This window comes from Osmerus eperlanus, chromosome 12, assembly GCF_963692335.1.
Source record: "Osmerus eperlanus chromosome 12, fOsmEpe2.1, whole genome shotgun sequence".
In the NCBI taxonomy this organism is placed as follows: domain Eukaryota; kingdom Metazoa; phylum Chordata; class Actinopteri; order Osmeriformes; family Osmeridae; genus Osmerus; species Osmerus eperlanus.
The window spans coordinates 17775080-17791604 of record NC_085029.1 but is presented as its reverse complement, the minus strand read 5'-3'; the positions used below and the strand labels follow the sequence as shown (position 1 = coordinate 17791604).

The following is a 16525-nucleotide window of genomic DNA, read 5'->3' as shown; positions in this document are numbered from 1 at the left end:
AAAGTATCTGCTAAATAAATACATTATACACCAGATAAATACTGAAAATATCTGAAAGCAGCTTAAAAGACCTTAATATCGTGCCTGTTTATGAGAACTTCACTTCTTCGTGTTCTAACGAACATGCGCAGCTTATAAGGACGCTCTTGAATAAACAGAAGAAACAAGTTGTAAAAAAGAAAAAAACCTTTATTAAGCTCACAGTTACAGGCTATGTGTATGTTACCGGGGGGGAATGAGATGTCACGCACAGACCCCCCAACAACCCCAGGAGTCCAACACGATGACCCTTTCACGGAGGTCAAGCTCTTTAAATATGCCACCAAAAAAAAAAAAAGGCCTTAAAATAATGTTCTCAACCAACTAGATCTCCAGCATGAGGAGCAATCCCTGCCTTTGGTGTCAGTGCAAAGAAACTAAATAAAAGGATCAAAAGGTACAATTTCTCCAGACTAAAGAAACTTGGATGATCGTATCTCCAGACGTGAAAAAAAAAAAAAACAGCATTTGTTTGACGCCTCAGAGGGTCTGTTCCCTGGCCAGCTATGGAGAGGACAACATCTGCTGTTTCAGGGATGCAAACAGGAAGTGAGACAAGCTAGGAGAACAGCAACATAAAGGAGAAGTTGTGGTTAAGGCTGACTGACTGACTGACCCTTCTCTTCCTTTTCTTTTAAATGTTTGGATTCAATCATGCAGTTCTCCATCACTCCTGTCCCATGCACATTCCTTCCACTACACAAACAACCTAGTTATATTACAGATAATGGTGATGATAATTATAATAATCTAAACACACACACACACACACACACACACAGTCACTCTCACACCAGCACGTTGACACTGAACCGACTGGCTTCGAGCCTGTTGGGGTGTCAAACCTCGAGGGAGAAGCAGAGAGAGACACGTAAAAAATAATCTGGTTTGAAGAAGCACATCAGTATGAGTGTGGGAGTGCTAGTAGGGTGAAGGTAACTTGGATATGGCCTGGATTGATTCTCTATCATGTCCAACCCCATTCTGGAAATCAACTCTAATTATAATACACTTCCTCTATGCTGCCTTTCATCTTTCCAAAGTGTTTTTTCCGACAGCCTACTCCACCCATCCCCCCTCCCCCCCACCTCCATCCCCCCTCCCCCCCACCTCCATCCTCCCTCCCCCTCCTTCTCCATCACTGCACGGCCTGCTCGTTGGCGGTGCTGCCGGAGTCCTGGGGCTTCATCACGTCTGGGAGCTCTGGAGGGCTGGAGAAGGACTCCACCTGCAGTTGCTCAAACGAGTCATCTGGAGAGGAGAGAGAAGGGAAAGGTGAAGAAAGGAAAGGAGAGGATAAAGGGAGAGAGGAGGGGAATGGAGAGAATAGTTGGAAAGTGAGCAGGAGGAGAGGAAAAGGTGAGAGGAGGAGAGGTGAGGTGAAGGGGGCATGGTGATTGGAGGACAGTCAACATCACCCTAAAAACTGGGCATATCAAAGACAATATAGGTAGTGCTACCACTATTCAAACAGTTGATCAGTAGTATAGTTACAATTCAAGGAACAGTATTTTCCATAACCAGGAAATCCTCTCCTTCTCTACTAGCTACAGGATCAAGCTCTATACTGCCTGTCAGGTCCAACACGTTCAGTGGCTCCAGTCTAAGGAACAACACTTGTTCATTCTTTACCATATCAAAACAGAAAGACCCACGACTTTCCTCCACAACTACCCTGCCCGAGGACAGTCCTACAGATAGGAATTTGCCTATCTGTAGGACAGATAGGAATCTGTAGTTTGCCTACAGAGCCAACAGATATGTGGATGACGCCGTTAACATGGCCCTCCACTTCACCCTACAGCACCTGGACTCCCCAGCATCCTATGCCAGGATCCTGTTTGTGGACTTCAGCTCTGCCTTCAACACCATCATCCCTGCCCTGCTTCAGGACAAGCTCTCCCAGCTGAACGTGCCCGACTCCACCTGCAGGTGGATCACAGACTTCCTGTCTGACAGGAAGCAGTGTGTTAAGCTGGGAACACAAGTCTCTGACTCCCGGTCCATCAGCACCGGATCTCCTCAGGGCTGCGTCCTTTCCCCTCTGCTCTTCTCCCTGTACACCAACAGCTGCACCTCCAGTCATCCATCTGTCAAACTTCTGAAGTTTGCGGACGCCACCACCCTCATTGGGCTCATCTCTGACGGGGATGAGTCTGACTATAGGTGGGAAGCTGACAACCTGGTGACCTGGTGCAGCCGGAACAACTTGGAGCTCAATGCTCTTAAGACAGTGGAGATGGTTGTGGACTTCAGGAAGAATACAGCCACACTCATCCCCATCACCCTGTGCGACTCCCCAGTCAACACTGTGGAGTCCTTCCGCTTCCTGGGCACCATCCTCTCCCAGGACCTCAAGTGGGAACTGAACATCAGCTCCCTCACCAAAAAAGCACAACAGAGGATGTACTTCCTACGGCAGCTGAAGAAATTCAACCTGCCAAAGACAATGATGGTGCACTTCTACACAGCCATCATTGAGTCCATCCTCACCTCTTCCATCACCGTCTGGTACGCTGCTGCCACTGCCAAGGACAAGAGCAGACTGCAGCGTATCATCCGCACTGCTGAGAAGGTGATCGGCTGCAATCTGCCTACCCTTGAGGACCTGCACACCTCGAGGACCCTGAGGCGTGCAAGGAAGATTGTGGCCGACCCCTCCCACCCTGGACACTCCCTGTTCCAGCTACTCCCCTCTGGCAGAAGGCTGCGGTCCATCAGGACCAAAACCTCACGCCATAAGAACAGTTTCTTTCCATCTGCTACTGGCCTCTTCAACAAGGCCAAGGACTCCCATTGACATTCATTCACTTATTTAACTATTATAAGTCCATCTAATGGCAATTCAGTATGCATAAGCCACTTTATCTCAGTATCCGATTGCACTATGTTGACCATTCACGCTGCTCATTATTCTTATTTTTATATATATTTTATTTTATATTTAAATTGTTGTATTCTTAGATTGTTTAGTTCTTAGAACTAGTTAAACTTTTGTACTTTTACTTAATTTAAGATCTGTATATGTTTAGTGTTTTGCACCTCCCTGCCACAGTAAATTCTGTGTTTGTATAACATACATGGCGAATAAACCGAATTCTGATTCTGAGGAAGAGGAAAGAATGCCCCGCCACAGTGAGGAGTTCCAGCGGATCACGATTCGGTTCCAGCGGATCACGGTTCGGTTCCAGCGTACGTACCTCCGACACGGAAAGCCAGCCCTACTGTAGCGGGGGCCTGTGGCCGAGCAGTCTGGTTGGTGAAGCCACAGTCTCCCAGGGTTTTACTGTCATCCAGAACCTGGTCATCCTGCAGGGACAGGACAGGGGTCGGAGGTCACGGTTAGAAGTCAGTTACCAATTTACTGAGACTCGTTTGTGTTCAACATATTTCGCGGTTCGGGTTAAATCAACGTGCTGCACTGGTATGAAAGGTTTGGTGAGTGGAGGGTTTAGCTTCTTGAGAGAGCACCAAACACTAGTTCAGGGGTGCTCCAACACACCTGATTCAAATTTAACAACCATTCATTAGAATCAGGTGTGCTGGAGCAGGAAACATCTAAACATACAGGACCAGGATTGAACACCCCTGAACTAGATGAAACGTGCACAACACAAAGGAGAAAACCCTGAACCTGTGACCCCTGAACCCTCTGACTTCCGTACAAGGCTGAGAGCACTAGGAAGCCTTCAGGAACCCCACAACCCAGCTGAGGCTCCGCGTTCACAGCTACCTTGAAGAGCCTCTGGTCCTCCGGCGCTCTCTTCAGAATGCCCTCCACGATGCGCTTCAGCTCGTACACGGTGGTGGACTCCTTAGCGTCTGTGAAGATCGTGGTCTTCCCACGCCTGATCATCAAGAACACATCCTGGGCGGAAAGGATTCAACTTTCAGTATTTGTGTCGTAAAAAAACGAATTAACACCTTGACAAAACCTGTGAAGATACTGACAACTTATGACAGTAGCGGTGGATCTGAGGAACTTAACATATACAACAAATTGTGTGTGTTATGTATGAAACGGTATTTAAAGGGCATTTCCATTTAATTACAGCTGTACTAGCTACCCTGCTTGTGTCAGGACAAACTAGGTCAGGATGGACTTTAGCAATAGGACTCGTCATGTATTTAGCTAGATAGAGAAGCCAGACAGACAGAAAGATAGCTGGCAAGTTAGTAGTTCGCTAGATACTAGCTACCGCTAGCTACAATCTTATCAACTGAGGAATAAATGCTAGCTAACTTATTAGAAAAACTTGCTAGGTAGGCAAACCATTGATATCTAAATACGATGGCTTCTTTCTTAAGTTAGCCGAAAAACAGTACTTCGTGCTTGTTTGCTGGTATCCTTAGCGGCGCTGATCAACAGACGTTCTAGCTAGCTATAATATGTGCTATTGCGTAAAACCTATGTTCTCTGGTTAGCATAGGGGCCAACTGGTTTTGCTAGTGGCTATCTAGCTAGCTGATTGTTACTAAGCTAAGCAGAGTGGCCCTTTACAAGCGCAATTACAAAAATAAAACTTTAAGATATTGACGATAACCCACGTTATATGCGGTCAATAGTTAGTTAAAGAACGAAAAACATTTGAAAACTCACCATTTCAAGTGGTTTGTTAGCTGGTTAGTTTAGCCAGTTGCCTCACCACCGTCAGCCCAGACTGCACTGCGCCAGCGCAGCGGTGACGACAGGAAGACTGTATTCACGAACCACAGCTGCGCACACATGCGCAACGAGTACGTAATTTGGCGCGAGGTGTTTTGAGTATGCTTAAGTCAGTCTAAAACGTTGCGTTTGAACAAGAAGACACGCCGTCTAACTTAAACATAACTTTGTGATATTAATTCTGGGTTTCTACTATAAAAAACATTCTGGGAGCATGTCAGTATTTATTCTGTTACTTCTTATGTGAAATGGAGAGTAATTGGAGACTACGTGAGAGCTGTCAACAAACAAACGTTCGCTAGCTAGCTAGCGAACGCAACGTTAAACGCCTGCTTAATCTGCTAATGTTGAAATAATTGTCTGACAACACCACAGTTTATCCGATATCTACAATGTGCATCTAGAACGTCTTGGAATATATATTCACATTCTTGGGTAAGTACAGTAGCTATGGTCATTCAATGCTTTCACCAGGCTGTCTTGACTGAGTTAACGTACCAAGATGTCACGTAAATGAGTGCCATGACCCGTTGTCTCTTCTGACTACAAACTGACATCAGGACCCAGTAAAAGGGCAAAGTAAAATTAGACAAAAAAAACTGGTAAATACAAGTATTCACTGTTATATTTTCCTATTTTGTAGGCCAAAGTCTCCACTCTTGACTATACATTCACTCAGTTTTATAGTATAAAACCTTATCTTATGTTTACTTTTCTTTTCTCCCAAAAGGCCACATCATGTCTGTGTCTTTGGAAACCAAAATGGCCACCACCCCTCTGCCCCTCCCGGCCCACTTCTCCCAGGCAGGGCAGTCCTTCTCAGTCAAAAAACGGCGTCTCCTCTTCTCCTCATCCTCTACCTCCACCTCATCCCTCTCACCCCCTGCCCTCCACTGCCACTCCCTGCCCCCCCGGCCCCCCTCCAAGGGCTGCCCCCCCCTGAGCCGGGTGTTCCCCCAGCGGCCCCCCTCCCCCTGGACCCCCCTGTCCCGCTCCCTCCTCCAGGCCCCCCCCCAGGCCTCGCTATACGACCCCAGCAAGCCACAGTCCTTCTTCAGCCAGTGTTTCACCAACCTGGGCCTCCTGGGCCGGGGATCCTTTGGGGAGGTTTACAAGGTGAGCTGAGAAGATGCTGTAGGACACCACAACAATCTAATGTGAAATGTTGGATGGCGCAGGGATGCTGTGAACATCCTTGGTCGTGTGTTGGTTCCCCCAGGTCCTGAGCCTCCTGGACGGAAAACACTACGCCGTCAAGCGGTCCGTCCAGCGTTTCCGTGGCACCAGCGAGCGTAACCGTAGCGTGCGGGAGGCCCGGAGCCACGAGCGCCTCTGCCACCACCCTCACATCCTGGGCTTCGTGGCCGCCTGGGAGGAGGGCGGCCGGCTCTACATCCAGACGGAGCTGTGCTGCACCACCCTGCTACTGCACGCAGAGGCCCAGCCCCCCTGCCCAGGTCAGTATGCCCAGCCCCCCTGCCCAGGTCAGTATGCCCAGCCCCCCTGCCCAGGTCAGTATGCCCAGCCCCCCTTCCCCCCTGCCCAGGTCAGTATGCCCAGCCCCCCTTCCCCCCTGCCCAGGTCAGTATGCCCAGCCCCCCTGCCCAGGTCAGTATGCCCAGCCCCCCTTCCCCCCTGCCCAGGTCAGTATGCCCAGCCCCCCTTCCCCCCTGCCCAGGTCAGTATGCCCAGCCCCCCTTCCCCCCTGCCCAGGTCAGTATGCCCAGCCCCCCTTCCCCCCTCCCCAGGTCAGTATGCCCAGCCCCCCTTCCCCCCTGCCCAGGTCAGTATGCCCAGCCCCCCTGCCCAGGTCAGTATGCCCAGCCCCCCTTCCTCCCTGCCCAGGTCAGTATTCCCAGCCCCCCTTCCCCCCTGCCCAGGTCAGTATTCCCAGCCCCCCTGCCCAGGTCAGTATGCCCAGCCCCCCTTCCCCCCTCCCCAGGTCAGTATGTTGTTGAGTTCCTCCTTGTTCCCCAGACGAGCCAGCGGTGTGGGCGTACCTGTGTGACCTGCTGGCCGCTCTGCAGCACCTGCACTCCCAGGGATATGCACACCTGGACCTCAAACCTGCTAACGTGTTCCTCACCCGCTCCGGACGCCTCAAGCTGGGTGACTTCGGACTGCTGCTGGAGCTACCGGGCTGGGAGGGGGGGGCTGGGGGGACCGGCCGACAAGGGGGGAGGTCCCAGGAGACACAGGACCCCCAGGAGGGGGACCCCAGGTACATGGCCCCAGAGCTGCTGAGGGGAGAGTACAGCCCTGCTGCTGACGTCTTCAGGTGGGGGTCTAAAACACAAATTTCACTGTTATATGGAGATTCACATTGATCACACAGTGTAGCTCGTCCAGCACACAACACACTGAAATGCTGCTGTTGTTATTTTTACATTTTCACTGTGGTCATGTTTGCATGGAGATGTTTTACACAGTGTGCTGTGATGATGCCCAACGTGGTGATTTATGGTTCTTTGCCCCCGGCAGCCTGGGGGTGTCTATCCTGGAGCTGGTGTGCAACATGGAGGTGCCTAAAGGAGGGGAGGGTTGGCAGCAGCTCAGACAAGGCTGCCTGCCCTCCCAGTTTACCAGCGGTAAGAACAGACGCCTCAGCACCGCAGCAGCCCAACTGACACTGCGGGTGCCATCTTGGCTCCTGACGCCATGTAGTTTCCTGTGGTTTCCTCCGCCCAGGCTTGTCAGGTGAGCTGCAGGCGGTGCTGCGGATGATGCTGTCTCCAGAGCCGTGCTCCAGGGCCTCGGTGGCAACGCTGCTCTCCCTCCCCGTCATCAGGAGACGCAGGTGGAGACGATGGGCCTCACTGCTCCTCCGGGAGGCCATGCTCACTCTGCTGTCCCTCTGCCAAGTACGCCCAGCCAGGCTTCCTCCTTCTTCTCCTCCTGCTACTGGAGCCCACAGCAGGGCTTACATAAACACACACTCCAGTCGTGTCTTCAGTGGTCCCTGACCTCCTGCTCTGTCCTCCCCCAGTCGGTGGTGTCGTCCTGCTGGGGCCTCCTCTCCCGCCTGCCCCTCCCTGGGTGGGGGTCCCCGGCCCCCAGCACGCCCCCCAGGAGCAGGGGGGACAGCCAGCTCGCCCTGCCCCCCAGCGTCATGCTCACGGACGCAGGCAGTCTGGACGACGACCTGGTGTTCCTCCCTGGGGGGCTGGATCTGGAACTCTCGCCTACCTTCTCTCACAGGTACACCCCCCCTCCCCACGCCCCTGTCTCCTGTCAGGGGGAAGGATTATTTATGTTTGTGAGGGACGTAGCTTGTGGCGTTGTTGGAGCTCTTGTAATTTAGGATTTCATTAAGAGGTTTTCATTGATGTTAGTATCCACATGTGTGTGTTTTTATTGTTATTGAAGATGTCCATGTCATCCTATGTGCCCTCATTCAACAGAGTGAAGTCTCGTCTCTCAGCTGGAAGCACATCCACCCCTCTCCCAGCTCCCCCCCCCCAGCCCCCCAGCACCCCCCCACACTCCCGTCACCTCCACACCCCCACACACAGCCTCACACACACACCCTCCAGCATCCACTCCTACGGGTCCCCTGTCTCCAGAGAGCCCAGCCTCACCCTGGAGGGCTGCCAGGACTCCCCCTGCCAGCTGCACCCCTCTCGCTCCTCTCGCTCCTCCTGCAGGCCTGGCCGGAACTGGGTCATCCAGGAACCGCTCCCCAGACCCAGTTTTGAACCGAAGAACCTGCTGAGCCTGTTTGACGACACGGCTGTGGAGGGGCAGCCCTGAGGCTGCGAGGACTAGACTGTGGAGCAGGGGGAGACATGCAGTGTATAAAGTTTTCTGGGTTTATGAGGGTTTTTTGATTTTTATAAATGCCTGTCCAGACAAGAATGTTTGTTTTGTTTGAATGCGTATGTTTGTATAAAAAAAATATTGATGTTGTTTGAAGAAGGGGGGGAAAAAAAAGAAGCTAATTATACTCACCTAAATATATCTTCATGCACTTTTTATGAGTTTGTGATTTTATGAGTTTGTGATTGTACAATCTGCTGTGGTGATGGCAAGAAACTCATATGACCCTCTGCATCTCATTCTCTGCTTATATGCTGTACAGAATTGATGTGTGGTAGTCAGGCTATACAAAGTCAAATAAAGTGAGGAACATGACAATTTAATCAGTAATGCACACGTCGAAGACTATTATAAGACAGATATCTTCTGCTGTGTCTGGTGCCCAGTAGGTGGCGGTAAAACGCTGTCAATTCCGTTATTACGTTGCAGAGGTCCGAAGAAGATCTAAGGTGTTTTTCTAAAGTCTTCCCCGAGTTTCTAAGGATAGAGAATGAGTCCCACCTTTGCCAACAAAGCCCGATGTTCTTAAGGAGGTGGGAGGAATTGAATTTAGAAATCCTAAACCGTTTGTCATCTATTTCGAAAAGATCATTTGTAAAGCAACATTGTATCCGCTGGGGAGACGAGCTGGTTAATACCGCAGTAACTTGTTTCTCGTGATGGGTTGTAAAATCTAACCAGTTAGGTAAGTGCTTATGTTGGCAATGGTACACAATAGCCATCTTTAGTGCCTGGTGTATGTCTTGTCAGGTAAAGAGGTTAGACATCTAGGATATTTAGCCGTGTCCTGCGTCAGATGTAACTGTCTAAAGGATGTCTAAAGTAGAGCGTCTGAATGCCCGTGTGGCAAAGCTTCTGACGGCGGCAGTAAATGAAGTTCTCGAGGTGGTGAAGGAGACGGTGTCGGAGTACCAGGAGAAAACGGCCAGGACACTGAGAGAGAACGAGAGTCTCAAGAGAAGAATTCAGGAACTCCAGGACAATGTACAGAGACCAAAACCAGGTGAGTCCCGCCTACAGCAGTTCAACTGCAGTGTCTCTCTCCTTGGCACTAACAGACGCTTATTCACGCAGGAGCTTCGACGTTGACCGTCGCTCATGAGAAGACGCAAGGAAAACTGCCATGGAAACAGGAGCGACCACTGCCCATAAACGAGGACATTGAGATAATTGAATCTGACAATGAGATCCCCGTGTTCCTCTCCCCAGATTGTCATGGCGACGTCAACAAACAGTTGGTATCCACTTCTCCCTCTCTGTGGAGGGGCTTGGCTCAGTCAGGAAGCCAAAGGGAGATCGCTGAACAGCAGGCAGATATTATGCTGCATCACACTGAGGTGAACCTTAAAACAGAGAGTCCTGATGCCCTGGACATAGCTCTGTCAGAGGCCTCGCCAGACCCGCTGTCGTCCAACCAACACACCCAGGGTTCCCCTCCCCCCCAGACTGTAAACCACATCAAGACAGAGCCTGAAGAAGAAGATTGCTCTGCATATTCAACACCAAAGCATTTGTATTATGGCTCCAGCTCTAGCCATAGTTTACACCTCCAAGGGTCCCTTCAGGAGAGCCTGGGCTCCCATGAACTGATGTACTTTTCTCCGCCTGAGAACGGTTTAGGGGAGCCCTTCTCTGGGGGCGATGGCTCTTTGGGGGCCAGAAGAGAGCATGATGGGGGAGGGGGAGGGTATGACCTGCAGCACAAGCTCCGCCCATATAGGAAGTCTTGTGGAGGAGCAGGAGGCTTGAGAATATTCCAGAGACAACTTGTTAGAGAAAAACGGTACTGTTGCCAGATCTGTGGCCGTAGCTTCAGCCATGCAGGGGACTTTAAGAAGCACAAGAGGGTCCACACTGGGGAGAAACCCTACTGCTGCTCTGTGTGTGGAAAGAGGTTCAGTCAGTCAGGATACCTGAAGATTCACCAGCGCTACCACACCGGAGAAAGACCGTACGGCTGTGGCCAGTGTGGAAAACGTTTTAGCCACTCTAGTAATTTTAAAAAACACCAGCTCACTCACTTACAGTGAGGCAGACTTATATTGACCCCTTAAAACATGTTAGAGATGTGTTTATGCTATTAACACTATCAAGGCATCACATGTAGATGAATTGTGCGGTGTTAAAAGGCACTGTATTCTAGTAAAGGATTTGACTGATAGAAGATATGCTTTTTGCATCAGATTAACGTCATTACTATTGCTGAACTAAACTGGTTTAAGCCATATTGATGCATGTTACTTAGTTGCTCCAGACTACTTTGTCATTCCTTACCACATCCTACATCTTTTGTACCTTTGTAAACATATCTCTCCTATGCTATCAAATAAAACATTTGTTTTTAGAAGATAAACACAGACTGTTGCTTCTGATTCAAGGGCAAATCAGCTGTCCTCTGTATTTATATCTCGTTGCACTTTTATTACATCAGCCCTTAGGTTTACTGTTCTTACCTAAGAGCTTTGACTAGCAAAACAGGTCTACTATCTGTATAATTTGTGGGGGGTAATTCATGAAAGAGATGTATTTGAGTGTATAAGTATCTGCACCATAGGTCAATGATGCACAGCCAGTGGCCCGTTTAGAAGACAGGAAGCGAGAAATCGGGAAACCGAATGGAGTTGCCCTACCAACTAACTAACACCACAAATGATCGCCTCGCACGCCTACTTTTTTTTCCGGACTGTTGTAAGATCCGTATTTGTTGACGAGCGTCGACACTTTCCGCTAAATAACGGAAATGACGTAACTTCTTAACATCAAAACATTCGCAAGTGCGAGTCTTTCTACTGATCAGTCGATTATACCGATAGGCAGCCGCAGGACACTAGATAGCGGTGGAATTGTGAACGGCCACTTATGTTTGCATGCAATTAGTCTCGGTTTCATAGAAGCTAATGTTAAATACTTAAATACGGAGTGTGACTGAAATTACCAACAATAAGTGAGCTGTTTGCTAGCGTTGAACGCAATTAGCACTACAGTACCAATCGAATGTTCAAGATGGCTCCACAGTAGCTTTCTGCTAGCTATTAAGCTATCGTTAGTATTTTGTCCACCATAGAATAGCACGTTTCCGTTTAGTATTTTGAGAATCATGTCGAAGATTGACCGTCTGAATGCCCGTGTGGCTAAACTACTGACGGTGGCTGTGAACGAGGTTCTGGAGGTTGTGAAAGAGACGGTGTCGGAGTACCAGGAAAAAACTGCCAGAACTCAGAGAGAGAACGAAAGTCTTAGAAGAAGACTACAGGAACTCCAAGACAAGTTAAAGGAAGGAGAAGGTACGGCTAGGCCTCGTTAGGCCGTTTAAGTATTAACGAAGATTTACTGTAAACATGGTGCACTGTATTTTGGTGTCTGTTGGACATAACTTTTCCTCTCATCCACAGCCCAACACCAGCTGGTTCTCCCTGTTCCATTCGGTAAAACGGAGCAGGATGATTGCCACCCATGCCCGAGGCAGGATACGGAGCAGGATGATTGCCACCCATGCCCGAGGCAGGATCTCGACCCTGTGCTGCACACACACAAGCAGGAGTTGAACGAAAAGCAGAGCTGTGAAGGACCGTGTCTCTCAATGGAGCAGGACCCCTTCACAGACTCAGAGACAGAGTGCAATGTTACCTTGACGTTAGCCAATCACAGCAGGGATCTCCCCGAGGGGTTGTCGAGGGTGACAGACGCAGCTCTGACCGTCTACATGACTCGTCCTGTCGGAGACGGGGAGAGAGAGCCCATCCACGCGGGGGACGTGTTCAGCATGGCCGCTCCCAGCCTCCCCTCCTCCCCCTCTCTCCCAGCTTTGGCCGCTGGCATCATCAAGACCGAGCCGGAACCAGAACAGTCTGCCGGGTCAGACTCCACGGGTCACAGCCAGTTCTACGAGAACTGCGGTGACTCGGACAGCAGCGCAACGCACAACGACTGCGCCCTAGACCCCATGCACAGCCACCCGGACATGCAGGGCATGGTCCACTACATCAACGCGGAGGGCCTAAACACGTTTGTAGACACGTTTCCCTTCGAGTGCCACCCGGAGCTGGTCCAGGACACCAGAAGGACCAGGCTGCAGCACCGGCCGGAAGAGAACCACAGCTGCGTTGTGTGCGGGAAGACGTTCAGCCGCGTGGGGAACCTGCGGATCCACCAGCGCTGCCACACCGGGGAGAAGCCCTACTGCTGCCTGCACTGTGGACGGAGGTTCAGCCACGCCGGCAACTTGCAGAAGCACAAGAGGGTTCACACCGGGGAGCGGCCGTATGGATGCCAACAGTGTGGCAAAACTTTTAGTCAGTCCAGCCACTTGAAGAAACACCAGAGAATCCATATTGTCAGGCATATTAGTGTTGGATGATGATGCAGAGAGGTTCGCGGTTCATTTACTGGTTTAAAGTATGGATGTCTGTCATGTAATGTCTTAGGCGTTTAACTTATTACATTATCAATATACTGTTTCTTTTTATAAAAGAAATTGTTTTGTACTGTTTTACTGACTTATTATATTGTACTTTTCACCAAGCATGGATTTCTGCATTTGGGGTTGACAGAATGGACAGCATGACACTAATCTTTAGTTTTTGTCTTAATTACAAGAAAATAATTCTGTATAATGTTATGCATAATATGATCTACGGTCTGCTTTTTTATTAAACATTCTAAAATGTCTCTTTTTGTCTCAGATTTGTAAATGTAATGGACAAGAAAAATATGTGCTAAGAAATAATGACAGTGCACTTTTATTTTGAAGCCGTGTTTTGCTTCACCGGAACTGATCATCATGTTCTCTTTCAGACTGCTTCGTGTTGCTTTGTTTAGCTAGACGTCAAACCCTGGCAGTGAATTTGGGTCGCTAAATTGGTCATCTACAGAATTCTAGGGGTTTGATCATAGAAAACTTGAACACAACTTTTGTTCACCTTACCAAGAGGTTTGTTTGGACAATGGACTTGTTTATTTAGCTACACTTATTGAAGGTGTGTTTCCAGACTGCCAGAAGCCAGCTAGCTAGCTAAAGTGAGTTTGCCAAGATAGGCTAGCTTCCTACCTGTCCTCACCAACTTATCTGGAGGGGAACAAGCAAAGTGACAACAAAGAGACACGACCGCTACGACAAAGGTAAGCGTATATTTCAGGAAAGTGTTCCATTTCTAGCTAGCATAAATGGTAACTTTGTCAAACGTTTTTAACCACGAGTCAAACAAGTGAAATACTAGTTAGATACCCTTCTCCAGTGATGTGTTGCAATCCCATCAGCTGGCTATGATGAGGAAACAGAAACATCGACGTAATACCCAGACACAAAGACTTACAGAGGAACAATAGACATAAATGCTACCACTTGCAATACAACGTCATTTTTGCTTGGGCTGTATCATATTTTTTTTGTACGTGTTCAGTTGGTAGACACTTGTGTTACGTCTGAACCGCAGCAATTTCTCCTCAGGGATCTATATTTATACCCTGAGATCAATATATCATTTCTGTGTGTACCGTGACTCTCATGTCCTTTATTTCTTCAGGATGTCTAAGCTGGAGCGTCTGAATGCCCGTGTGGCGCGGCTTCTGACCGTAGCGGTACACGAGGTTCTAGACGTGGTGAAGGAGACGGTGTCGGAGTACCAGGAGAAAACCGCCAGGACCCTGAGAGAGAACGACAGTCTCAAGAGAAGAGTTCAGGAGCTCCAGGAGCAGTTGAAGAGCGAAAGTGCAGGTGTGTGCGCCAGCAGGAGTTAACAAGTCTTTTTCAGTTTTAATGAGTAACTTCATCTTCTTTAAACCACACTTTTCCCTGTGATGTTACAGCTGCCCCACTGCTCTTCCCAGTCTCAGGAGGGAGAGCAGCTGTTGAGAAGCAGCAGGAGGACCAGACCTGGAGCCCCTCGTCCAGGCAGGACCAGACCTGGAGCCCCTCGTCCAGGCAGGACCAGACCTGGAGCCCCTCGTCCAAGCAGGACCAGACCTGGAACCCCTCCTCCAGGCAGCCTGACGCCACACAGGAACACACCTTCATACCCACACAGGAACACACCTTCATACCCACACAGGAACACACCTTCATACCCACACAGGAACACACCTTCATACCCACACAGGAACACACCTTCATACCCACACAGGAACACTACAGAAAGGAGCAGGATGTGGAGCTGGTAGAGTCGGAGTGTAAGTTCAGACTGGTGGTTCCTGAAGGCCTCGTGGTGCATCCTGGGGTCTCCCCTCAGCTCAGCGAGGAGAGACAGTCCCTGGCCCTGCCCACACCAGCCCCGCCCACAGCACTGCGTGTCATCAAAACAGACGTGGACACACCCTCCATCAGGACTCTGACCACGCCCAGCGCCCCTCCCATCAGTACTCTGACCACGCCCAGCGCCCCTCCCATCAGCTCCTCCCTCCTGAAAGCCCAGCTGGGATTAAACTTGACAGTCATCAAAACGGAACCAGAGACGCCCGAGTGCTCCACCCCGCCCTCCGCCCCGCTCGGCGACAACCGAGGCGTCGATCTGAGCTGCGGCTCCGCCGGACATGACGCCGCCAAGTCCCCCGCGAGCGGAGCCCCCTACGGACTGTTCTACCTGCACCCCAGCCAGCCCCCCGCCGGCCGGAGGTTCAGCTTCGGCAGGACCGGCCGAGCCGCCCTGGACGCCCGCAGGAGCCGGCAGATGTTCCGCAGGGACGAGCCCCATGTGTGCTTCGTGTGCGGGAAGACCTTCAGCCGCGTGGGGAACCTGCGGATCCACCAGCGCTGCCACACCGGGGAGAAGCCCTACGGCTGCCTGCAGTGCGGGCGAAGCTTCCGGCAGGCAGGAGACCTGAAGAAGCACAAGAGGGTCCACACCGGGGAGAAGCCATACTACTGCCAGCAGTGTGGCAAGAGTTTCAGCAGGGGAGAGAACCTGAAGAGGCACCAGAAGATCCACGTTGGAGAGACTTTACAGCTGCAGCAAGCGTGGAGGGAACACCAGACAAGCTAGACATAGAATGTGCAGGAATGTATCTTGCTTCAGATGTAAAGGCTCTGCATGTGGTGGATGTTGGCGTTGGAAAGCTGCAGTGCTGAACATGTGGTTGGTTCTGTCTGGGAGGTGGTCAGTGGGTTTTAGCAACTGGCAACTGGACTTATTGACAAACTTTTGATGACTGTTTGTTGTATATCAGTTATAAAGGGGATAGAGACAGACAGCAGGGTGAGGGACAGACAGCAGGGTGAGGGACAGACAGGTCCAGACAGGTCCAGACAGACAGCAGGGTGAGGGACAGACAGCAGGGTGAGGGACAGACAGGTCCAGACAGACAGCAGGGTGAGGGACAGACAGCAGGGTGAGGGACACAGCAGGGTGAGGGACAGACAGGTCCACAGACAGACAGTAGGGTGAGGGACAGACAGGTCCACAGACAGACAGTAGGGTGAGGGACAGACAGGTCCAGACAGACAGCAGGGTGAGGGACAGACAGGTCCAGACAGACAGCAGGGTGAGGGACAGATAGGTCCAGACAGACAGACAGCAGGGTGAGGGACAGACAGGTCCAGACAGACAGCAGGGTGAGGGACAGACAGGTCCAGACAGACAGAAGGGTGAGGGACAGACAGGTCCACACACAGACAGACAGCAGGGTGAGGGACAGGCAGGTCCCCACAGACTGACGTGGGATAGATCAGATCCAAGCAGTTTATGTATGTGGTTGGCTCATCCAGCTGTCCCTCTGCATACTGATTGTCTTGTTACATTTACATTTAGTCATTTAGCAGACGCTCTTATCCAGAGCGACTTACAGTAAGTACAGGGACATTCTCCCCGAGGCAAGTAGGGTGAAGTGCCTTGCCCAAGGACACAACGTCAGTTGGCACGGCCGGGAATCTAACTGGCAACCTTCGGATTACTAGCCCGCTTCCCTCACCGCTCGGCCACCTGACTCCCTTGTTCTGAGTGAAGGAACGTCAACAACATTGTCCTCCTGGTGGTGAATAAAAACAACAGCCTCACTGCAGTGTCTGAGTGAATG

At 50.5% G+C, this 16525-nt stretch overlaps 5 protein-coding genes across 14 annotated transcripts; 4 read left to right on the top strand and 1 right to left on the bottom strand.

Moving 5' to 3' along the window:
- Window positions 1-168: 168 nt before the first annotated feature.
- Window positions 169-4796, bottom strand: LOC134031759 (elongin-B-like). Its single transcript, XM_062475472.1, has 4 exons — window positions 4640-4796; window positions 3773-3907; window positions 3240-3348; window positions 169-1290 (listed from the first exon to the last, which is right to left on the bottom strand). The coding sequence occupies exons 1-4, from the start codon at window positions 4640-4642 to the stop codon at window positions 1178-1180; spliced, it is 360 nt and encodes a 119-aa protein (XP_062331456.1). The 5' UTR covers window positions 4643-4796; the 3' UTR covers window positions 169-1177.
- Window positions 4711-8677, top strand: pkmyt1 (protein kinase, membrane associated tyrosine/threonine 1). Its single transcript, XM_062475464.1, has 8 exons — window positions 4711-5140; window positions 5436-5821; window positions 5925-6162; window positions 6683-6983; window positions 7187-7293; window positions 7394-7566; window positions 7692-7903; window positions 8107-8677. The coding sequence occupies exons 2-8, from the start codon at window positions 5444-5446 to the stop codon at window positions 8453-8455; spliced, it is 1758 nt and encodes a 585-aa protein (XP_062331448.1). The 5' UTR covers window positions 4711-5140; window positions 5436-5443; the 3' UTR covers window positions 8456-8677.
- A 512-nt stretch (window positions 8678-9189) lies between these two features.
- LOC134031757 (zinc finger protein 514-like) lies at window positions 9190-10863 on the top strand. Its single transcript, XM_062475471.1, has 3 exons — window positions 9190-9206; window positions 9399-9524; window positions 9596-10863. Exon 3 carries the CDS (start codon window positions 9841-9843, stop codon window positions 10549-10551), a length of 711 nt encoding a protein of 236 aa, XP_062331455.1. The 5' UTR covers window positions 9190-9206; window positions 9399-9524; window positions 9596-9840; the 3' UTR covers window positions 10552-10863.
- Window positions 10864-11252: 389 nt separating this feature from the next.
- On the top strand, window positions 11253-13189 carry LOC134031755 (zinc finger protein 135-like). Its single transcript, XM_062475466.1, has 2 exons — window positions 11253-11805; window positions 11914-13189. The coding sequence occupies exons 1-2, from the start codon at window positions 11619-11621 to the stop codon at window positions 12876-12878; spliced, it is 1152 nt and encodes a 383-aa protein (XP_062331450.1). The 5' UTR covers window positions 11253-11618; the 3' UTR covers window positions 12879-13189.
- A 122-nt stretch (window positions 13190-13311) lies between these two features.
- LOC134031753 (zinc finger protein 397-like) lies at window positions 13312-16505 on the top strand. 10 transcript variants are annotated; one of them, XR_009931942.1, is made up of 6 exons: window positions 13312-13639; window positions 14044-14234; window positions 14327-15752; window positions 15921-16009; window positions 16047-16079; window positions 16113-16505. XR_009931942.1 is itself a non-coding variant. In XM_062475465.1 (3 exons), the coding sequence occupies exons 2-3, from the start codon at window positions 14045-14047 to the stop codon at window positions 15493-15495; spliced, it is 1359 nt and encodes a 452-aa protein (XP_062331449.1). In that variant the 5' UTR covers window positions 13312-13639; window position 14044; the 3' UTR covers window positions 15496-15836. The 10 variants fall into 10 exon arrangements, 1 of the variants encoding a protein (XP_062331449.1); XR_009931947.1 differs by having other exon boundaries at window positions 14327-14528; window positions 14625-15752; window positions 15921-16505; XR_009931940.1 differs by having other exon boundaries at window positions 16047-16505.
- The last annotated feature ends 20 nt before the right edge of the window (window positions 16506-16525 follow it).